This window comes from Hermetia illucens, chromosome 5 (genome assembly GCF_905115235.1).
Source record: "Hermetia illucens chromosome 5, iHerIll2.2.curated.20191125, whole genome shotgun sequence".
Taxonomy (NCBI): Eukaryota; Metazoa; Arthropoda; class Insecta; order Diptera; family Stratiomyidae; genus Hermetia; species Hermetia illucens.
The window spans coordinates 48,752,377-48,776,822 of record NC_051853.1 but is presented as its reverse complement, the minus strand read 5'-3'; the positions used below and the strand labels follow the sequence as shown (position 1 = coordinate 48,776,822).

The 24,446-nt window shown below is 42.8% G+C and overlaps 1 protein-coding gene across 1 annotated transcript; it reads right to left on the bottom strand.

The window, feature by feature from the left end:
* Positions 1–11,110: 11,110 nt before the first annotated feature.
* On the bottom strand, positions 11,111–24,253 carry LOC119656721 (N-acetylgalactosaminyltransferase 7). Its single transcript, XM_038063248.1, has 2 exons — positions 23,882–24,253; positions 11,111–13,370 (listed from the first exon to the last, which is right to left on the bottom strand). Exons 1-2 carry the CDS (start codon positions 24,057–24,059, stop codon positions 11,806–11,808), a joined length of 1,743 nt encoding a protein of 580 aa, XP_037919176.1. The 5' UTR covers positions 24,060–24,253; the 3' UTR covers positions 11,111–11,805.
* Positions 24,254–24,446: the final 193 nt, after the last annotated feature.

Below are 24,446 nucleotides of genomic sequence, written 5' to 3'. Positions count from 1 at the left end.
CCCACCCTAGATAGCGTCGTTCTCCAAGTTTTATTCAAAGCCAAAGTTGACGGTAATTGTGGACTTCTAACGACATAACGCCGTGCCTCAAATGTCAATGAAAGATAATTTTCCTTAAGTAGTATTTGATATGGCTTTGCCCGTAAATAGATAATGATTAAACATAATAATTTAATTGCTCCTATTTCCGACAAACGTCAGACTAAGTAAGCGTTCTTGATTGATTTTCAGTCAAGAGTCTTGGCTGTGCCATTATAATTAGAAAATGACCAATGATTGCTAACTTGGGTTTTATTGCGTTAGATAATTTCGCATAAGCTGTAGGCATGTCTTGGGTCGTTCCTCTAGCACCCATGAACGTGTGCCAGACGTCATAAAAGTAGTCTCCGAAAGTTCATATGAACTCCGCCATACTCGCATGGAAGCTTCCTCGACTTTCGACTTTTCAGAGATATCATGGCCGTTGGTGTCGCATAATGGACTACTTTTAGTGGTGCGTATTCTGCACGAGCGCAACTCCCAGGCTATTATCTGATCCATAAAAATAAACATAAAAACGATAAGGATCGAAATTCTGTCTTAACAACTATGTACACAGTGCGATCATTTCAAAAATTACACTTTATCTATCATTTCTAATTTTGGATTTGGAAAAACCAAAATAGGTGGATAAGGCAAGAACATTTCCTGAATTAAGAATTCATTGCTAATTCAACTCTAATGGGAATCTTCCTGAAAAGTATATAAAAATCTCTCAATCGGACAGGACTCTATTTCACAACAAATTCCACTTATGGCTCAAATTGTCACAAAGGAAGACCATTCGATGCTGAATGAAATAAGCTGCTTTCAAACGAATGTATGGGTAACAGATGCTCTGTCAGACAGGTTATGTAGAGGCTACAAGTGATACAGTACCCGATGGCGGGGGAATTGCTAAGTGGCAAGAGGTGGAACAAGTCAGAAAAAAGCCGTTGAAACCATAAAATGAAAATTTAGGGGAGGATCCAACGACGGCAAGGTAATATGCACATGATCTAACACAGCTTTTAAAAGGACACGGAAGTTATCGAGCATACCGCTATCGATTTAAACATGACGACTTATCATTTGGCTCAAAATACCCGAACGTTGCAGAGAGCGTAGAATATATCTTGTTTGCTTGCAACTCATAGGGCTGAATTGGGAGCTACAACCGGGTAGCACTGAACAACCGAAAATATCAAGCAGCCTATGTATAAGTCGAAAGGATCAAAGTCGAAAAGGCAATGGCAGCCATCCAGAAGAAGCTTTGGTAAGAAGAAGTTAGTCGGAAGAAAGAACGAAGTGACAATACAAACGTGTGCACGGGCACAGAATAAATTCTAATTCAGCCTTGTGTCGTAATAATATATGGGAGTCCCGCGGGAAAAGTAGAAGATGAAAGAAGGAAGTGGTTTCGGCGGGTAATAGCTCCACACAATTGTCCGACAAGAGGCAACAGTAAATTTTGTAGCTTTCCACCCCCTTCCCCTAAAAAAGGATACACGATTAAGGTACTCCTCCACCTCTTCAGCAGCTCATGATCGTGGATGGGAAACCTACCGTTAACGTCCCTCACTGGACCGTCGAATGGTTTTTAACCACCTGCGAGCTCTCTCTTGCGATGCAGTATACAATAGTGAAATTATTATTTGCGGCAACTTTTGCTCCCTGACCAATATGTATATGGTTGCCATTCACCCCTTAATGGAGAAGAGCGCCTCGACCACGAATACGCGTCATCGTTCACAGTTTCCCAAAATACATTTCAGCTCTTTCGTTTCCCGGGACTTTTGCACTCCTCCTTCACCGTTGTGCGCCAGATGCTCCTGGGGCGACCCATTCGTCGGACAATTTAGTTTATACTGCATGGCGTAGCTAGCGAAGGAATTGTAGTCTCGCCTTAAAGTGTGATATACTCGCTGTGTCCGGATAGCTCAGTGGTTAGAGCACAACGCTGTCATACGGAAGGTTACGGTTTAAACCACACTGGTGGCAGTGGAATTTGTATCGTAATTTTAGGTCTGATACCGGTCGACTCAGCTGTGAATGAGCACCAGAGTCAAATCGGGGTAATAATCTCGCCTCCTATAAAGTACTGTAATCCTGTAGAGTACCGTTACGATCTTGAATAAATTGCTCTAATACACTTCAAGGCCCTGTTCCAATTCAATTGTTGCACCAACGATGTGTGAATAATGATACACTTCCGCTTTCTCATCAACACGTTTACGAGTAACTGCTTTATGCGCCCACGAACTTCTTCATTAGAAATTGGGACGTCACAGGCAAGTGTTGATGAATGTGCAACTTTTTAATAACAGTTGTGATCACTTTCCATGTGCTACTCTCATACAACAATATAGAAAGAACATCAGCATAAAACGATCTCATCTTGATTTTGGTGTTTATATGACGCTTGTTTGGCATATTTAACACTGTTAAAGCGTTGAACGACTTCCAGTTCCGTGCAACAATTCTTCCTAGAAAAACCAATTCGGCATAGCCTCGATACTCTCGCTATTAATGCAGACACAGAGAGTGCGATGACCCTTCCCACTAAGAATCTTTGTTTTGTTGGTATTGAGTTGTTGAGTACGACTCTACTTGCCTGATTCGGTGAGACAGCAAACAGATATCACCAGCACAGCTGAAGTGTTCTAAGAAAGATCTCATGGTCTATTGAAGCCTTTCATGTCCTTCATCAGTGATAACAAGAAGAAATAATATCAATGACAATATGCAACCCTGACTGAGATTTTTATTTACAGCGTGACTATAAGAGGCTCGTTAAGAGGCCCAAACGAGACTCCTTTAGAGCTTCCTGTGAGGAACTGGAAGGTGAAAGAAATACTTCTAGGCTGTGCAAAGTCCTTAGAAGGAATGACTCGGCCAAGTTGGACTCTCTTAGATGGTACTTTCACGAACTCCAAACTGGAATCAGTACAGACTCTCCTAGAAGTACACCATCCGGGAGAACTGGTAAGAAAAGTGGAAGGGGAAGAGTTGGCGGTTCTTGCAACCCCTTCAACACGTAGTTATTGCAAGATGAACACTGCGAAAGTGGTTGCTAACAGTGAAAAGTTGAGAACTGCCATATTGTCAGATGGTTAAGGTAGTCTTCATACCGATGTTTAGGAAAGATGATTACTCTAATTCAACGAACTTCAAACAGATCAGCTTGATATCACTCTTGATGAAACGTTTGGAGAGACTGGTTGAGCGTCACATTCGTGGGAAAGCGTTGACGTTGCACCTACTAAATGAAAACCAACATGCTTACCAGCGTGGAAAATTCCGTAGGTCTGGTCTTCAGTCGCTCCTTTCAAAGATAGAGGAGATAAAGGATACAACTGTGAAGGGTAAGATGGGGTAGTCGTGGACATTGAAGGGGAGTTTGATTTGATTTATTTTTTGATTTGATTGATTTGCGCCTTTCCAAAAACTCGGTGATGTCCACAGAAAGCATGGTACTGATGAAACCTTCGTGTAGTAGATTTATGCTATGCTAACGCATAGATTGCTGTGTGGTCAAGGGGGTGATGGGGGTCGCTACCTAGCAACAGAAGCGACGAAAGGCTGCCCCCAGGAGGTTACAGGAATCAGAGAAGATCTACTAGAAATTTTCAGTAAAATATCCAGAACCGAAACCCTGAATCCAGAAGACAAACTTGATAAGGCCCTCCAGCTTGTGATAAAGGCAAGGCGTGGTGGTGCTTTGGTACCAAACTGTTGATGTACTCAGAAAGCATTACCTCCACTGGAATCAAACTATCGTCGAACGTCATCTACAATGATGTACTTAATGTTCAAAAATGGAAACCCATTATCATTGAGCATCACAGCATCACTTTTAAGCCGACCTGTGTGGCCGTTAAAACTTAGCGAGCTTTTGCGGTATATGGATTGCCAAACAAACAACAGCGAAGATGATACCGGCAGCAGACAATGTGCAGTATACTTCCAAGTGGATTTCCCAAGATGAAAGCGGGAGCAAAGAGGGGCCCCGGAATAGTGACACATATCGGCGTAACTAACGCTAAATGGGGTCGGAATTTTCTTTCTACGGCCCTGACTACTAATTTACTAGTTAATATTTACTTCAAATAGTCACCCTATGCGCTAATCGAGTATTTCTAACCAGATTTCTTAGTAATACCAACGAATAAGTTCAATGGCATTTGATGAAATTTTGGAAAAAAGCAACTTAATTTTTGAAAACCTTTTTCATTTCAATTAAAAAGTTGAATAGAGGACATGGAATATCTTTAGCGATAAATGCAACTGGTTGGAAATCATTTACAGTAATAAGTCTTGTAATGCAAATCAATTCACCTTGATAAAGCATGTACAAGTGATTGCTGCTGAGGTGGAACTCTTACAGAGAAACATGCATTTGATTAAAAATTCCAAAAAAATGCAATAACTTCCATTAAAGACGTATTGAAGATAATTAACAAATTCATATGTACCATGTCCCATTATCTGGTTTGTGTTTTGCTAAGGCAAGGAATGCATTCAACGAGAACATTTGGTGCACAAAAAAGAACAAGCTTTTGCCTTTTTTGTTTGTACAAGGAAAAAAGCATTCCCAAAATTAGGCATTCTGGCCTTAGAAGTTAATACATTTTTTCATCGAAAAAGTCACCCTGAAAATGATCGGATAATTCAAAAGAGCGAGTCAAATTTTGTAGTTTCACAATGGTATCTATCTACGATAAACGTGAGGAGCTGAGCGCTCTGTTGATGTTAACGGGTAAAGGTGAGGACAACGTGCTGAAGCTTTACCGTAGTACAGGACACAAGGGATTCCACTCTTGTGTTCATCATCATCAACGGCGCAACAACCGGTATCCGGTCTAGGCCTGCCTTAATAAAATCCAGACATCCCGGTTTTGCGTCGAGGTCCACCAATTCGATGTCCCTAAAAGCTGTCTGGCGCCCTGACCTAAGCCATCGCTCCATCTTAGGCAGGATCTGCCTCGTCTTCTTTTTCTATCATAGATATTGCCCTTATAGACTTTCCGGATGGGATCATCCTCATCCATACGGATTAAGTGACCCGCCCACCGTAACCTATTGAGCCGGATTTTATCCACAACCGGACGGTCATGGTATCGCTCATAGATTTCGTCATTGTGTAGGCTACGAAATCGTCTATCCTCATGTAGGGGGCCAAAAATTCTTCGGAGGATTCTTCTCTCGAACGCGGCCAAGAGTTCGCAATTTTTCTTACTAAGAAGTTTCCGAGGAATACATGAGGACTGGCAAGATCATAGTCTTGTTCAGTAAGAGCTTTGACCCTATGATGAGACGTTTCACGCGAAACAGTTTTTGTAAGCTGAAATAGGCTCTGTTGGCTGACAACAACCGTGCGCGGATTTCAACATCGTAGCTGTTATCGGTTGTGATTTTCGACCCTAGATAGGAGAAATTGTCAACGGTCTTAAAGTTGTATTCTCCTATCCTTATTCTTCTTCCTGTTTGACCAGTGCGGTTTGATGTTGTTGGTTGATTCGTCTTCGATGCTGACGTTGCCACCACATATTTTCTCTTGCCTTCCTTGATATGCAGCCCAAGATTTCGCACTAATCGCCGCCTGCTCGATCTGGATGAAGGCAGTTTGTACGTCTCGGGTGGTTCTTCCCATGATGTCGATATCGTCAGCATAGGCCAGTAATTGGGTGGACTTAAAGAGGATCGTACCTCTTGCATTTACCTCAGCATCACGGATCACTTTCTCGAGGGCCAGGTTAAAGAGGACGCATGATAGGGCATTCCCTTGTCGTAGACCGTTGTTGATGTCGAATGGTCTTGAGAGTGATCCTGCTGCTTTTTATCTGGCTACGAAGGTTATTTTTTTAACAAAGCTGAGCATCTGCACTATTGAAAAAATAAACTAACTCGACTTTTTTACTCGTAACCCTCTGCCTTGATCAATGTTTCCACTAGCTTTTTTGTCATGTTTTTGCGATGATAAAAGGGAGCGTCTTTCCACCTGTTGGCACTTTCGGTCACGCTGCTCCCAGGGCAGAGGTGAGGCAGCGTCTGATGAGTTGCCTCTGCCCTGGGCGAAATCGTCAGTCAAATTTTTGATTTTTTCAATTCTTAATGCTTGGGGTGCTACGCTCCAATACTAGGGATCCATGGACTAAAAAACGAGGGAGTAAGTTGCTCCTCATTTAGTCCGGTCCACCATCAAGTAGATGGGGACTTAGGATCCCGCAGATCCTAAACAACAACCTAGCTTTAGTCTAGCTTAGACTACAACGACTGGTGTTTTAAGTCCAATATAACTCGCAACCTTGTCGTGTTTTTGCGATGATAAAAGGGAGCGTCTTTCCACCTGTTGGCACTTTCGGTCACGCTGCTCCCAGGGCAGAGGTGAGGCAGCGTCTGATGAGTTGCCTCTGCTCTGGACGAAACCGTCAGTCAAATTTTTGATTTTTTCAATTTTTTTTCTTACTTTATCCAATACATTCATTTCTTTTTTAAGGTTTTGAGTGAAGCAAAGCCTTATTAGAATCTATTCAATGTGTGTCTCTCTGCCTTTTTTGAGGAGGCGGATATCTTCAAAAAACACTTGCCTGTGTGTGGGATTTTTACCCATTAACAGCATTTCCCCCCGATTTAGATATAATATCACGGGGCGAAGTTCGCTTAATTTAGCTAGACCTCCTTTCTTCTATCCGCGGCGATTGTAACCGCGCCTTCCTAACCTCTTCTGCTTTTCCCCAGTTTACTTTGGATCGTTGCTATCATGGGGCACGCCAATTCTCCTGGTAAGCTACCATTCTCCAGACAACATTTTCCGATGACAGCCTTTCACTTTGAGTTTTCTCTAAATGAACCATGAACATTGGGCATTGGAAGAATACGTACGCTGTGTTCTTCGGGACCTCAACCCAGTTTGGAGAATCAGGCGAGGTATCCAATTTAAATCTATAAAGCTGTTGGCAGTATCCTCCGTGGCGGGTGAGATTATAACTGACCTCCCCATGCTTTCTCTCCAACCGCACCCTTATAGTAGGGATCAACCTGTATGTCCAACGACCCTCTTTTGAGTGGTCCCATCGCTGTTCCCAGCTGATTATAAATTTCGTCTCCCCAGATGTCAATCACTACTATTCGCGAGATGACGAACGCCGCATTATCTGACGTAGTCTGGAAAGCAGAACACACCTTTAAGGGCGTCCGTCTGTAGGCCGCACTCAGTTATATCATATATGCGTTATATAAAATATGCAGCACTATTCTCAGTAACTGATATGACTCCCGATTCTAATGGAAACGAAATTTCTCTTACGGCGCTTGTTGATGAGGACCGCTTTCTTTTTTTTTCGCAAGTGCCAGTCCAGCGTTCTCTAACCAAGCCTCAGCATCTTTGAGTGCTGTTATTGGCGTATCCCCGAATGTGGTCTCTTCCGGAACTGGAAGATTAAGTATGTGCTTCTTTGTTCATGATTTTTCACAGCAGAGGGCCCAGTGCAGAGCTTTGGCCAGGGACTTCTATACACGATTCCAATTGGCCTAATTGAATGTTTTCCTCACGTCCAGCTTCACTTAAACGCAATATTTGCTACTACTACCCTTTCAATTAATTGGTTTCCCGGTCAGGCTAGCAACCAATTTGAAGTCGTCAATCTTCTTTTTCTTCAGCCTTTGTCCTGTTCAGAAGCGGGGTCGGTGTCAATGATTAATCTAATTTTACAGAACCTATACTGTTCACCTGACAGGCCTCCTGAGGTCATTCTCCGCTTTGTATGTGCTCTTTCCGTACCGTGTGGTTCTTACTTCACCTTTGCTGACCAGAACTATATTTAACCGGGTAAACGCCTCTAAAAGATTTCGGCCCCTTGCATTATTGTCTTTGCTTCCCCATTTAAGGTAATTACCGGTGCCTCGACTTGCATCGTGAACAAGGTTGCCCAGCATGTCTTCAAACTCAGACAATCTGAAACTGGGTGGAGCGTAGCAGCTTTACACGTGCATATCGCTTATCTTCGCCCACACAAAGTCATTGGCCGTCTGACTCCAGGTGTATTGTATAGCTTGGCTACAGCAACCCTTATTGCCGCTCCTCCAGTCGAGTCTGCAATCCATGTGCCACGGTCACGGATTCTATAAGGTTGAGTTATGAAAGCAATTTACCTCTCAGAATTAAAACTTGTCTGCTCAAGTAAATGCTAAACGATCCTACATTGATTAAAGTTTGTTTGATTAAAATCTCATTTATTCATTGTAGTCAACATCCTCCTAAATTCCGGGCATTTACCAATTCTGGCGATATGCCGGTTATCCAGCCCCTGGTGCATACCTTTAAGCATCCTGGTTTCAATCATGCTCTTACTTTCTGTTGGGCAAATAGTATTGGCAAACAGTTGGAAACTCTACCGAGCACTATGTGCAGGTGGATGGTCTCCGGCCGAGTATCAAATTCTGAAATCACCATATTTTGTTACGAGGTTTGCAGTCACGATTCAAGACGACTTCAAGAGAAGGTACAGAACTTCTGGAAACTTCGTGAAGTGGGCTCTGGCCACAATCTTACGCTACAAAACAGAAGGTGTGTTTGCAAGAATTTCCGATCGAAATTCTTTCCCGTTCGTTACCTAATTGACCAGCTGTAACGCTCCAATATTCACAAGGTCATATCGACAAGGTCATCGCCGAAAGAATTGGTTAAGTAGCTTTTTTGTAAAATAAAGTAGTAGAAAGTTAATTGGTGTTGTTATTTCGGAAAGGGCAGCGGAGGAGTTGGCTTAATATCGGTAAGGAACTTATTTACACATATTCCCTTTCAGCAGCGGTGTGAAGCTAGGCGAGATTTGCTAACGCAAATCAGGAGTTTCACGGGCCGGATCAGCATTGGTTACTTCTCCTAAACAAGGTGTGAAGACCACTTCATTGCTAACACTCTACGATCTCTATAAAATCATCATTCATAGAGGACCTTAAATTGTTGAGCAACTACAAAAAGACAGCATACAGACGATTACTGGTTTTGCGCTGAAACAACAATATATTGACTTCATGAGAGAGAAATGTGGAGAGGTCGATTTCTACGGCCACTATTTATCGCATCACTGTGTGTTAAAACCAGAAGCAGCACAATCAAATTCGAGCGTCCGTTCTTTTGCGAGCCCATCTTCCGAAATTTGTACGAAAATGTACTGCCAAATAAAGGTAGTGTTTAACCAAGTACAAAATTAATTCTGTGATTACGGTACAAACTATGCGGAACCTCAAGATGCAGTCGTAAAAAGGGCCTCAGGTGTTATGAAAATTAAAATACATAATCTACAAACCAAACCCTATCTTCCGCTCCATGTGGTGATCGTTGGCAGTTCTTTCTTAATGAAAATCCGCAGACATCCAGGTTGAAGGTTGGATAGAGATGGCAGCCCTACATGGAAGACCGAAGTTACGGAGCCACAATACAAGCCTTCGACTTGATTACCTACACAACGACGAACTCGGCAACGGCCTATCAATTTGCACAATCCTAGTTTGCACGGAAAGCAGTCCACAAACATACAGGGGCCCCTCCAGACTGGATTACTTTCAACGAAATTAAGTGAAAGTCGCCACCTCTCAGCCTAGAATTCCCTCTGAAAAATAGGTGAGAGTGAATACTGAAGAAATCCACAATAAAGCCCTCCCTAATGGGGAAATGGATGCAGCAATAACCGCAGTCAACAGAGGTCCTGCAGATGATCAATGATCTTTACAATCGCCTGAAGAACATTATAATTGATACGGTCACAAACATATTTCGCCTATTCACAAAAACAAAAATTGGAACAACTGGTTCGACGATGGCTGAAAGCCAGCAATGAAACGGAAGGATGGTGTATACGGAGCAATGCTGCACTCTCAAAGAACGCGGGGACGCACAGAGGCCTATCACGAATTCCATCGTGTGGAGAAGCGACTTCACAAACAGGAAAAGAACTCCAGAAGTGCAGGGAGTAACCGGACGATGCGCCGGAGTTTTACTAACAAATCAGCAGGATGAGCCTGAGGCAAAGAGGGAAATCTGATTTCCGACAGAATCGGCATATTGGAGCGATGGGTTGCGTATTTTGATGAGCTGCTCAACAACCAGAATATCGATAAGTTGGAGGCCCGGCCAACTGAAGACGATAGACAAATCTGTCACCGCAAAGCATGGAGAAAACAGCTGGTGTAATTCATTAACTTAAAAATCATGAATCGCCAGGAGCCGATGGAATTATAACCGAATATGGGGGTGACCAATTACATCAAGCGGTTCAGCAACTTATGCTCCAAGTGTAAGACAGCGACTAAATTGATAACACTGATTAAGCTGGCCCTGACTATTATACGAGGCCAAATAAAATCAGCAGGATCACTTACGGAACCAGGGGGATACCATTCATACACATCGAGTAGGTGGCGCGAGGTCCCGGGCTGCGCATTAATAAAGGCAAGACGAAGTACATGGTGCCAATATTAACACCAAAAGCCAATCATCCAAATGATCAAATGGCACTGGTCAAATGAGAAGAATAAATACAGGAAACTGCAACTTTAAGACTGTTGATAATTTCTCCTATCTAGAGTCGAAGATCACAACCTATAACAGCCATGACGATGAAATTCGCATACGCTTGTTGGCAGCCAACAGAGCCTACTTCATTCTACAAAAACTGTTCCGCTCGAAATGTCTCAGCATAGTGACAAAGGTCTTACTGCATTAGACAATGATCTTGTAGTCCTCGCAGACTTCGGTTCTTCAGTAGAAAAATTACGAACTCTTGGGCGCGTTTGAGAGGAGAATCTTTCCAAGAATTTTTGCTCCCCTACAGAAGAATGAATGGATCCGTAGCTTGAACTTAAGGGAAAGTCCATACATACAAGAAGAGGGTGTACATTTTTTTTCACCAAATATAGTCATGTGAGGGGTCAAATGAAAGCTCTCTATTAGTACTTTTCAAAGCTGGCATTTAATGCAAAAGGGAGGAGTGCGGAGGCTGAAAAGTGATCATTCCTTTCACGAACTCATTCTGAGAACCTACTCAACCGAAAAATCTCCTACTTGTGGTATTAAGAAAAACATCAATACTTCCTTCAAAATCTCATATATTCAATATTAAAATTCAGATGATATACATTTCTTACTATCAAACATGTGCTAAAATTACTTAGGAAAGTTCGAAACCAAACATTCGTGATCTTATACAAACGTCCACTGAAACTCCTCCCACTCAGCGTGGAAAGTAAATCATTCCATTTGCGACGTACAGATTAACTATTTCCTAAAATGGAGTCTGCGGTTTACGTACAAAAATTAGACCAATCTCGTTGTCATCAAAATGTATTTGAACTTTTTGCCTTAATCATGAGATTCATAGCGAAAACATTTACTTGAAACATTGGCAGAGACAATTCCACCCTTTGCAACTAACTTGTTCACTTTTTCACTTGATTGTTTTTCTTTTGAGTAGAACGAACTTTGTTAATTAAAAGATACCAAAATTATAGCTTACAGATAAGATAGATAGTGCGTTTTAAAATCAGACATTTTTCTTATAACCGAAGCCCACTACAATAATACGCATTAAAAGTGTCACAAACCGAAATACAATTTGTTGAATTTAGATCACATGAGTAATTTTCTATGATTAATGATTCCGGTTTCCTGCTTAGCAGAACATTGGACGGAGCAAATGGAAATATGTTTCTCTTCCTTTTACAAATTTTACATCGTACCTATAAATTAGTCTTTGTTACACACTAAAAATAATTTCCAACTACCACCTAGGGTCGCAGTGTTTTGAACTTCCACTGTTGATATGCATTGTTTACGTCGCACGGGCTCAGTGACAATTGAAGAGATTGTGGATTCAGCGACATGCATTTCTGGTAGACGCGATGCAACAGGTGCTTCGTCTCCTCGTCGTACTGCCAGGGACCGTCTACCGTCCCTAGTCGGCAGAAGGCTAATTTGATGCCCTGTCGATCGGCTTCTATGCAACGCTCGCCGACACCCAGTTGGCCAGCTGCATTCAGGCGAATTAGTTGGTTGTTTCCACGACCATGGCAGTGCTGAAGTCCTATTATAGAAGGTGGTTGATGTCCCATTGCATCCAAACATGTTTCTACTGCTACCGAACGAAGTTCTCCCCAATGTAGGTTGGCCGGTAACGGAGGGAATTTATCGAAAACATCGTAGGCCACGTTGTCCATGAACCATTGGAAGCTCTTACATTGGAGTTTCTTTTTCAGGGCCAACTGCTCGCTAATGTCGCCCATATCGTAATACCTAGCTAGTGGCTCGCGGGTGTAGAAATACTCTTTGTATTTATCATCAAACCAAGTCTCTATCACTCGTTTGTAGTTGATCGTAATCAGAGGTCCTTTCTTCTTAGCTCCCAATTTTCCAAAGTTGTAAGGCATGAATCCGCGGTAAACATGTCCAACTCGAGAACATGGCACCCATTCTATGCTGCCACCACATTGCCAAATTTTAAAACTTAATTCGAAATTCTCTCCTCCCCAAACTAAAAGGCCCGGATCATAGGCTCCAAGTTCCAAGAAATATTCTCTGTTCATGGCGAACAGACCGCCAGCATGTGTTGGACTCTTGTAAGGCTCGCTGTTATGAGCACGACGTTTCTGTTCCCTCTTCGGCACCTCATTTTCCTTGTATAGCATACCCCATTCAAATATACCGCGATAATGATGGCCATCAGCATATACTGGTCGATACTCGAAAGTCTTATGATCGATTCCATCGATAACAGGAACAGTCATTACAGTGCGGTCGCGATAAATTGGAGCTAATAATGGAGGTAACCAATTCGTGTTCACTTCACAATGTGCATCTAGAAAAACGATCACTTCACCAGTCGCTTCTTTAGCACCTCGCGATCGTGTTCGGATCAACCCTTCCCGTTCTGAATTTCGAATCAATCGAACTTTTCCATTGAATCGTTTAATGTAGCTTTCCAATTTGTCCTGTAAGTCCTCTTTATCTGAAAAATCGTCGACAAGTAGAATTTCGTGGAGCATATGTTTTGGCGAGCGATTAATCACGGAATGTACAGTGCGCATCAGCACCGACCAGCCTTCGTTGTGGAATACGATTATAACGCTTGTTGTTGGCAAGTCGTATGGATAGTCCCAGTGTTGGCACTCTTCCAGGCGAGTGTCTTTGATAGCACGATCGAGGGAGATTGCATTTGAGCAAGCGATGTTCATGCCATACTCCATCTCTGAAGCATCTGCTTCGTTTTTCTTTTCTGGTGGTAGATGATATGGTTCTCCATATTCCCCAGGGCCTTCGCGTTGTGGCTGATTTCGGGGTTCGAAGTTACCGAGACCTGATGAAGAAAATAATGAAAGAAATTAATTGATGTTTATTTTTGAAGTTTGTGTTTGTTTGAAGTTAATGATAAAATGATTGCCTTTCAAGAATCGTGAATGGAATAATCCTCATCTTTTCAAACAAATATAAGAATCTTAGACCCTTGAAGAGCGCATTATAAATCCAAGGAAGCCTTCAAAAACGACTGTTTTCAAGAAATGAAAACTTCACATTACCTATAAGTTGGAAACAAATTTTCGTTAAATGAGGTTACAGATTGTTCATTTTTTAAACGGCATCACCTATACAAGCGCAACAAAATGGTATGATATGGTAGACAGCATCCCCTGCAGCAGATGACTAATGTTCCATTTAATAGTTTATGCAGAAAATAAAGCTTGTATGATTATCAACGACTCAACAACCAGTGTCAGGTCTAGGCCTATCTTAATAAAGAACAGCAGACATCCCGGTTTTGGGTCAATTCGACATCCTTAATAAATGACGTCCTGGTCTACGCCATCGCTCCATTCCAAGTGGGGCCCGCCACGTATTCCTTTTCCACCATAGATATTGCCCTTATAGACTTTCCGGATAGGATCATCCTTACCCATATGGATTAGGTGCTGCTTCAACGCGATATTATAGGCGAGCAGACGGTCGCGATATCGGTCATCAATTTCAATGTTATATAGACTACGGAAACGTTCATCCTCTTGTAAGGGGCCGAAAATTCGTCGGAGAATTTTTTTCTCTCAAACGCGGTTGAAAGTTGGTAATTTTTTTTGCTAAAACCTCAAGCTTCCGAGAAAGACATGAGGACTTATAAGAGCATTGTCATATTAATTTTGACGGAATACCAAATTCTGTTATGGCCGTCCATGTTATCATACGTGGCCTTGAAGTCGATGGAAACATGATGCAACTGATTTGTTGTAAATTTGCCTGGATGTATATGCCAATAATGGTTATCCGGTCTAGGAAGATAGCGGAGAGTATCTTATAGATGGCACTCAACCACTTATACCTTTATAATTGTTGCACTGCGGGAGATATCACGTATTACGGGGGCAGTTAATGCCTCGGTATCGAAAAATAGAGGCTTGTTCAAGAAAAAAATAACTCTGGTTGAAATGGAACAATAGGGGGCCGCTATAGGTTGAACTGCACAAACATTTCTAAGGAAGGTTAACACTGGGCTCACCTACAACGAACTGGAGCACACAGAATCTGACGAAGACTGCTTGATACTATAGCGTCCAGGAAGTTTATATGCTGATGCATTAAAAATCTTGCAAAAAGCCTTTGAGGAGCCTGTTCTGTCGAGAACTCGGGCATAAGAGTGATAGAAAGAATTTAAAAGTCGTCGTATAGTAGTATCGACGAAGACGTCAAAAAAGTGAAAGAAATGGTGCTCGAATATTATTATACCAGCCTGCCTAAAAGAGATTGCTGGTGTACTTGGCACTACATATGGAAACGCTCAGCACATTCCGGTAAAGTTCCTGGGCGTGTAACGTGCCGAATTCTCCTGGAAAATATGCTGTCGGAAGGCCATCTCAATCCCATGACACCAATAAACCTCCAGTGACGACAAGAGTGACTTCAGATGAGTGGCATGAAGCACATTGTGGTGGAAAGTTTGCTTATGAGAAGTGTCACTTCCGGGTGCATCCTAACAACCTGAATTTCATGTAAAAACAACTTCAAAAGACGGTTGTTGAGGACATAGTTTCCGAAACGCATAATTACTGGTATATGACATGGATCTATGAGTTTCAGATGGAGACAAGTCAATAATCGTTCGAGTGACGTTTCGAAAACAATCCGAAACCGGAAAAACAGAATGCGACGAGAGAGCAAATAAATGAAACGTTGGCAACGTGTGTTGCTTTAAAGGAGATAAAATAAAAATTTTACTATTTGATCATAGCGTATTATACAATGAGGGCCCAACATATCCACAGATTTACAATTTTCGTGGAAATATTAAAGATTAGTAAAAAACTGAAGTTTCCTTGGCTTTCGAGGAGTATCAAAAGAAGAGCTTCCGTCTCTTCCACTCACGCTCGAATCTCGGACAATGAGCAGCATGAATTGGCACTCCTACTGAGGAGCCTCTGCATATGTATAACCACTTCTGGTTCTGTGAGATACTACGTAAGGTGGTGGTTTGTTTTTCCGTGAGGTCTTTCGATCCATTCTGTTGTGTTTCCATCGACTCTTCGCGAACTTGGCCTCTCTATGTTGCCAATAATTACACGACTACGCCCTAAACGTACGCCTTTGTCCAGTGTTTGTTATCCCTGAGTCTATCTTTTTTTCCAGTACAACAAACGCATTTCCCCAGCAAGTGAGAGGGATGAGATCATACCAGCTATAAACAGCGCTACCCCAAAGCCATTAGACTACTAACTGAATTTATTTTCTTTCTTTTCTGTGAATTTTTCTGCATTATGGTCGACGCGTTAAGCAAAATGGATCCCACCACTCCAGCTGTATTTCATCTCGTTCAGATACCTTTTGGAGCACAATTTACGGCCGATTATGATCTCCGGATATTTTATAGGCGGGTTTAAACTGACCGATAGTCCTTTTCTTTCTTCTGTTCGTTGTTCTGACCGTTTCCATCTTGTCTTCCGCCAAGGTCAAATTAGTTCTTTCCAGAGAAACTTCATTTTGTTGTTTTTACTGTACTGATTTCTTCGACCTCCATGTCTCCCGAACGTTTTCCGATCATAACCATTGCCAAGTCATCTGCGTAGTTGAAAGCACACTACTTTATACCTTACATTCGATAGTAGGATTCTTAGTACTGAGCCTCGCCTTTTTAGACAGGAATAGAGATTTGTGGGCTAGCTACCTTTAAATTTCGAAACTGGAACTGGAGTGAGAATTTGACACAGATACGGAGTGTTCCTCCAAACCAAAATCGTCTCGGCCATCAATACACTAGAAGAGAATAAAACCGCTATTCATTGATGCTCCTGCATTTTCTGCAGATCTGCTACTCCATGCATGTTGAAAATGACCCCCACTGTTATTCAAAGTCTTCAAGCATTTCCATTTAAAATTAACGATTTTTCAAATGTATTTCTCCTGTTCACTCCTTTGTGAAGTATAGGGCATACAAACCGTCTCAGATTTCAATGAGACAATACTTCAGTTTCATTATCATCACACTTAATGCTATGGAAGCGATAAGCCTACAGCTGGGAAGTAGCACGAATACGAATACAGGCATCCAAGACGACCGGAATCCAAACCCAAGGTGACGAGATCGAGAGGTTGACGCTCAACTTCAACGTCTAATTCCACAGCAAATTAATAATTCTACAAATCAAAATAACGACTTTCTCAATATCGAACCTGATAGCGGCGGTATCGATTCTGATGAGATAGGGATCACTGCCGCAGTTTTTCCTGGGGTATGAACACATATCAAGGATGCTAGATTTCTCAATGAGGATATGATCAAATGGATTGAAAGATTGCCGTGCTTCTATTGGGAGTGAATTCTATGAGCCTCTAATATCATTACACATTTATATCGAGAAGACTATGGTCCTTAGTGTTTCCGTGGTGGACCACCCCGTCGAGTATTATTTTGACGTCGTTCGAGGCCAATACAATACTTACTGAAACCGACTATCTTTTACTGAGTCATACCTGTCTTTCATTGGAACGTGCACGTCGATTGCCTAAACATTAAAATGACGAAAAGCGCGCCAATCCTTTCATCAAAGGTTCTGAAATCTATGATGTCGCGAGATTAGGGCTTTTTCCGCTTTTGAAAATAATGCGCGTTTGGTACTTAATTATAGCACTGCCGAAATATTTTATTTCCTGGGCCAATAAGACATCTATCTTTTACTTTTCCACTTTACTGGTGATCGCTCTAAAGTGCCAAATCTGAACAAAGAGCGTACATTGCACCAGGTTCCGAACTCGAAGTTCCTTTGCATCGTCGTAATAGTCTTTCTTCTCCATTCAACCCGCAATTAAATTTCGGGTTCCAAGATAATATCATGTTGTGAACACCATGAACACTTTCTTGACAACGTATTCGTGAAATCGTCCATATAACCGTGAACCAAGTTGGATCTATCAAGAATTGTGAAACTACTGACGCAATACACGCTATACGGTTACGTATGGAGAAACACCGTGAGGAGCATCGCCCTCTTAACATTGCATTTTTCGATCCGCAGAAAGCGTCTGACCGTGTGCCACACGGACCCATCTGGTATGCTTTACGACAACACCTAGCACCTGAGGAACTCGTGAACTAGGTTAAATTACTCGACCGTTATCCGAAAAGTAAAGTTCGAAGTGTGTTGAGTGTATCAAAACCGCTTCGTGTCTCTATCGGTTTTCATCAAAGAAGCGCCCTCTCCTCCTCTTCGTTCTTGTTATGGACACTGTCACACAGGGCATCCAGTTTCAACTTGTCCAAAAATGGAATGATCACCTCATGTAACACCGTCAGTATCGTCACCCCGCCCCCCTCTTTCGCCCTCTATGACTTTTAGTGTTGACCGACTATAAAATGAATGGTGACTCGCAGTAATGGAGAAGAAGATGAACTAGTAACGTAATACGCCTTAATCACATCCGAAAAGAGGATATCCACGGTCGATATGGGGCTACACCGATCGTGGACAAATTACGAGAGAGGCGTCTTCGATGGTACGGTCACGTAATTCGCGATAAGGAGAATTCACTTGCCAAGATTTATTTGAACATCGAAGTCGATGATAAGCGACCAAACGGCCGGCCGAAACAGCGATGGCTTGATACGCTGAATGGGGATTTGAAGACTGCGTTCGGATCAAGCTTTTGTAGAAGAAAATGGCGCAACCGACGACGACGAGCTGACCCTGCTTGTGAACGGCAGAAAGGCTAAAAAAGAAGACATTTTGTAATTGCTTATTCAGATCTTCCAAAAACAGGTACAATTTATGGCACAATTCTTCGTAGCTAACCGAATGGTAGTTCTTGATGAGGCCTACCTTCTTTTGATGTGATTGCAATGCTTCTGTTCCAAGCAAATGCTATGCTATGGCCCCGGTTTTAGTTCATGTTAGTTATATCTTGGGGACTACGGCCTTCAGACTTCCGTGGAAAGTCCTGGGGGTTTAACGTGAGTACCTGCCGTGAAGGCTTAATCCCACGGTCCTCTTCGGACACGGATTGATTTTGGGACTACAATCAGAGCCCCGCCATGCAAGCACAGCGGTCCTGGTTTATACTGAGTGCAGGCTCAGCATTCATACCAGTGGATGCGAGGCCTATCTAACACCTCTGCCGCAACTAAGGGGTACGGCACCCGAGTTGTACAGCGCAACTCCACGCTTAAACTCCGAGGAGCTCTGCCCGCGATGTAGGCATAACCACAACCACCATGAAACTCCCACTAGGGGGCCAGCCGCAAATAACCGGGCCGAGAGCACATCCTCCAGGATTTCTCCTAGAGCATATGCTCTCAGAGGGCCATCCCGGTTCCCATGGTACCAGCTAACCTCCGGTGAGGCTTCGTGGCAGAGCCACTTCAGATGAGTTCCTTGCAGACTTGGGTCTGATCGCCCTCCTCGAGTACGTGGGGACGGAACTCCCCAACGGGTTAACTGGAGACTTTCGTGGAGAAGGATGTTTTTTAAAAGCAATTACATCCAGTTCAGAAGAGGCTTCCTTAACGTGACTTTGTGATCATGATGGGTGATCTGAATGCCAAGGTGGGCTCTGACAACACATTGTCCGGACATGTTAAGGGGAAACATGATCTTGCCGACCGTAACGGTACTGATGGGAAATCTGTGGACTTAATTAACGTTCAAAGCTTTGCAGTTGCCATAAGGTCAGTTGCGTTTCGACTGACCAACGTTGTAAGAACAATGAGATTAACCACTTTGTGATCAGCAGTTGTCTTCCGATGCGTAACAAGAGAGGCGCTGAAATCGGCCTCGAAAGTGATCATCATCTAATGGCCGTTTGACTTTGCTTCCTTGTTGGACTGGGCGGGTCAGCTACGATTTCTCAAATTCGACATCTACCGCTTATAGAATCCAGCTGTCGCTCAACAATAACAGAAATATCTTGCTAATCGGACGGCAGATACCCTGTGTAACCCACCTGAGAACATTAATGAGCTTTCGGTCGTCATCAAAAATGCTCTTTTTTGCGGGTGCTACGCAGGTCGTCGGCCACGTCCTGAAGGGTCGTCACAAGATCTGGCTAACTGCGGAATCGTGAAAATGGGCTGATAAACGCAAGGCTGTATTGATCGCTACTGTGACGCACTCGAACTCCGATTTCGTACGAAATCCCGGAAAGTTCGAAACTCAACGCGTTTCATTTGAGGTTTCGGGGCGTCTACGATCGCAACGATTCCCGTTCCATTTGATTTTGAGCTTTTTGATTCGAAAATCACTGCAAGCTGAATTGATATGACATATTCAAATGGTTTTAGCGAAATTAGCTAATTGCAACAGGAAATTTTGAGTTGAAATTATCTGAAATTACAATCGCTACTATGATTTCGTCTTTTCCAAAACCACTGGAACTCAATTTTCATTCAACATTTTTATTCCACAGTCAGCAGAACTGCCAAATTGACATAAACGGGCACGACGAGATGGGTCGTGGCTAGCGTTAAATTGACGGGGCTGTAGTGTGCACAGTGACAAAAGGGAATTTGTTATTGCCCTGGTTCAGAGAAGCAGAAGATGCCGCAACAAAGTTTTCAAGGCTTTATACCGCATGTGATCGCAAATCTTTCGATGGTTCTGTGAGGAACGTTAACGATCGACTTATCACCCACGATGACGAGCAGTTGAACAAGTGGAAGGAACACTTCGCCAAGATTCTCAACCATATCCAATCCAGTGTAGTATAATCTGTTGTAGATGAAATGGCTAGTCACCGTAACATGCGGATACGAATTGTTCCTACAACCAGAAGACAAAACATATCAGTCATTAATGCAATCAAAGGTAGTAAAACCGTTGGCTCGACGGTCTACCCACAGAATTATCTGCTATTTCCACTCGTACAAATCTTCTGGAAATACGAAACTTTTCCAGAGAGTGAAAGAAGGAAACGGTCATTAAGATTCCAAAGAAGGGCAGCCATTTTAATTGTGACAATTGGAGGAGTATTTGCGTGCTTTCTTCTGCCGCAAACATAAAAGGTAAAATAATTCTGAAAAGTATCAAAGAACATCTTGAAAGGCTTCACCGGTTTCAAGAAGGCTTTCCAAAGCGTCAGGAGTGTATCTGGCATGCTCTACGCAAGAGGGACAATCCGGAAAAAATAATAGCTATTACCAGAGACGACATATGATGCCGCAAAATGCCATGCGTTGCACCAAGGTAAAATCGCTAGTGTTGCATTTTGTATTGATATTATTTCTCCTTGTTATCGATGATGTTCTGCTGCTTTGTCTTGAGGATGTGGATTACTTGAATGGAGCGTGATATCTTTCGATTTCCTGGTCACATTAGTTTGCTCTCTTGGCATGTCATGATCTTTGGCCAAATGGCTCTTAATTTAGAAAGAGAGGCAAGTAGGGTCGGATTCTTCCTATGTGAATTAATGGGCAGAGAATCGAAGCATCGTTGATCAATTTGTATATCTAGGAAGTGTCCTTTCTGACTACAGTGGAACCAAGCTGCATGTCGCTTGACGCAATAAGAACCCTCTATCCGCCTTCGCTGTCTTGTCTAAATCAAGTTGAGACTGTTCTAGGCTAATGTTCTTGTTGTGCTTCTATATGGGAGTAGCACACGGAAAGTTATCACATCATCATCATCATCAACGGTGCAACAACCGTTATCCGGTCTAGGCCTGTCATAATAAGGAACTCTAGACATCCCGGTTTTGCGCCGAGGTCCACCAATTCGATATCCCAAAAAACTGTTTGGTGTCCTGATCTACGCCATCGCTTCATCTTAGGCAGGGTCTGCCTCGTCTTCTTTTCCTACGATAAATATTGCCCTTATAGACTTTCCGGGCTAGATCATCCTCATCCATACGGATTAAGTGACCCGCCCACCGTAACCTATTGACCCGGATTTTATCCACAACTTGACGGTAATGGTATCGCTCATAGATTTCGTCGTTATGTAGGCTACGGAATCGTCCATCCTCATGTAGGGGGGCCAAAAATTCTTCGGAGGATTCTTCTCTCGAACGCGGCCAAGAGTTCGCAATTATTCTTGCTAAGAACCCAAGTCTCCGAGGAATACGTGAGGACTGGGGAGATCATTGTCTTGTAGAGTAAGAGCTTTGACCCTATGATAGGCTATGGAATCGTCTATCATCTTGTAGAGGGCCAAAAATTCTTCGAAGGATTATACTTTCAAACGCCGATAAGAATTCGCAATTTGTCTTGCTAAGAACTCATGTTTCCGAGGAATGCACGAGGACTGGCAAGATCGTTGTCTTGCACAGTAAGAGCTCTGAACTTATGGTGAGACGTTTTGCGCGAAACAGTTTTTGTAAGCTGAAATAGGCTCTGTTGGCTGCCACCAACCATGCGCGGATTTCATCACGTTGTGTTAACGGTTGTGATTTTCGACCATAGATAGGAGAAATTATCAACGGTCTCAAAGTTGTATTCTCCTATCTTTATTCTTCCCGTTTGACCAGAGCGGTTTGATGTTGTTGATTGTTTGGTTTTCGGTGCTGACGTTGCCACCATATACTTTGCCTTGCCTTCATTGACAATGTGGTCAGTATTACCGAGATTATTACCCTGATTTGACTCAGGTACTCATTCACAGCTGAGTCGACTGATATCCGACGTTAAATCACGATACAAATCCCACTGCCACCAGCTAGATTTGAACCGCGACCTTCTGTACGACAGCCTTGTGCTCTAACCACTCAGCTATCCGGCGGCTTTAAAGTCAATGAAGAGGTGGTGCAACTGATGTCCATATTCCAACAGTTTTTTCATCGCTTGCCGCAGATGGTACTCAGCAACGTGGTACCTCTATAATTGTTGCACGGTGTGATATCTCCCTTTTTAAGTATGAGACAGATAATGCCTCTTTGCCAGTCGTCAGGCATTCATTCGCTGTCCCATACCCTGAGCAAAAGTTGATGATCCACTTGGTGTAATTGATCGCCTCCATATTTAACCAATTCGGCTGTAATTCCATCGGCTCCTGGGGACTTATGATTTTCAGGCCGAAGAATTGCACGGACTGTTTCTTCTATACTTGGTGGTGGTAGTATTTGTCCGTCGTGTTGTTACCATTGGATAAGTTGATCAGAAGGCGAAAGTAGCAATGGGATATGTCACACATTAGGGCGGGGCGACAATTCCAGTTTTGGATGACGAGAATGTCGCTCAGAAGCACATGGAGCAGAACGGTAGAGAAAAATGTAGGATTATCAGGAAGTCTTGGAAGGAATTGAAGTGCATTTCAGCGGACCGTGCATGATGGCGCGTAGGAGTAATTAAATCTTCTATGAGTCTTCATGAGAGAACACCAATAATTGATTTTGGAAATGTTAACAAATGCCAGGAGAGGTACGCCCAAAGTAGAGTTACTCCCTGCATCCCTAATCTAATCTCAGTCACTTGAGTGAATGATGTTTCGGCTTAATTTCATTGGCCCCCAATAGTGACAATTCTATGGTCAAATAATTAAGAGCACCTCACGGAAGAGCACGTAGTCTGGTCTTCCAGATATGAGCCTTAGAATTCAAATTTGTCGTTTTTCCGGTTGACGACAATGTCTAGCCATATTGTTCAATTCATTATCACAAATTGAATGGCGGCGTCAATATTTCCGAAAATAAAATTTGTTCTATATTTTAAAGCATGAATCGATAAAATCCTAATAGAGTAAAGCGCGACTTTTAGGCATCACTTGCAAATGTTATGGCGCAAACTTAACAAAGGCAACGACTCTTTTATCTTATCTTAAATTAGAACTGGAACATTTTCAATAAGCGAATGAATTGGTTTTGGCTTGTTTAGCGATTGATGTTTCCTGTTCAGATGCTTAGACTGTGGGCAATGGAAGTTAATGAAAACCCAATGAATAATTCGAACATATTGGAATATCGAGACGAGTTTGCACGTTGAAATAAAACTAGAAACAACCAGCTTTTATCACAGATCAGGAGTCGATTTTTAATTACTTTTACGTTCGCTTTATTTGATTTAGTTTTAATGATGCGTCGTGACGACCCCCTTAAGGCATTGCTACCCACACATCGCGGAGCCATTTGTTTACACGATTTCGCTCAGAATGCGTAAGTACCGCAAGAGGTGGCTCGTTGGCCTTGGACGACCAGACTGCGCTATAATGCCCGAAAGCCGGACTTAGCGGTCTAGTCAGTTGTAAGGCAGATCAGGAGGAGCAGCCACGAAGTCCGATCATGTTAATTCCAGCCTCACGCACTTCAGGAGAAAGTGAAAGTTAGGCGGAAGCAAGGAGGCGCTTACTTTTGGGGACAATATGCGCTTCTCAGTTCCATGAATGAAAACACCTCTTCAACACCAATACTCACCCTCCACAAGCCTAGGCGCCTCCCTTGCACTGCGCGCTGCGAACTTCGACTGATATACTTCGCGTACCTTCTTGTGGCCATCGGACCAGGTGGCCAGCAAATACACAACTGGAATGGCTATCAAAATGCAAATGAAGATACGGAAAATTCGACCGCGGCGAATGTTGGTCACTCGCATTGTTTCGTCGTTTATTCGATTTGCAATTTTATTTTACTCTTGTGCCCTTGCGAGGACGCGAGATACATGGAATGATTGAAAACACAGGAAAACTCCACTAACTTACGACTGTCGACGTGTCTCAGTGGCAGAAACACTCACCGACACCGAATCCACTCCGCGGCGATTCGACGATGACAACTGTCAACGCCGGTTCCACTGATAAATGTCATGCTGATGGGCGCTTTTCACCGCGGAGACTTTTCCGATTGGGTTACCAACGCGGAAACTTGATAACAGAAGAAGTGGTGTTCAGCCCTGGAGAAATAGATTTGATTCAGAATTTCAGTTCTCAAGATTGGTTTTTCGCATCTAACCAAGAATAAAGTGTAATTTACTCACAAAAAT

Coding starts and splice junctions, on each gene's coding strand:
- LOC119656721 (XM_038063248.1), bottom strand. CDS start 24,059: ATGCGAGTGACCAACATTCGCCGCGGTCGAATTTTCCGTATCTTCATT. Junction 13,371..23,881: donor GGCGCCTAGGCTTGTGGAGG/GTGAGTATTGGT, acceptor TTTCTTCATCAG/GTCTCGGTAACTTCGAACCC.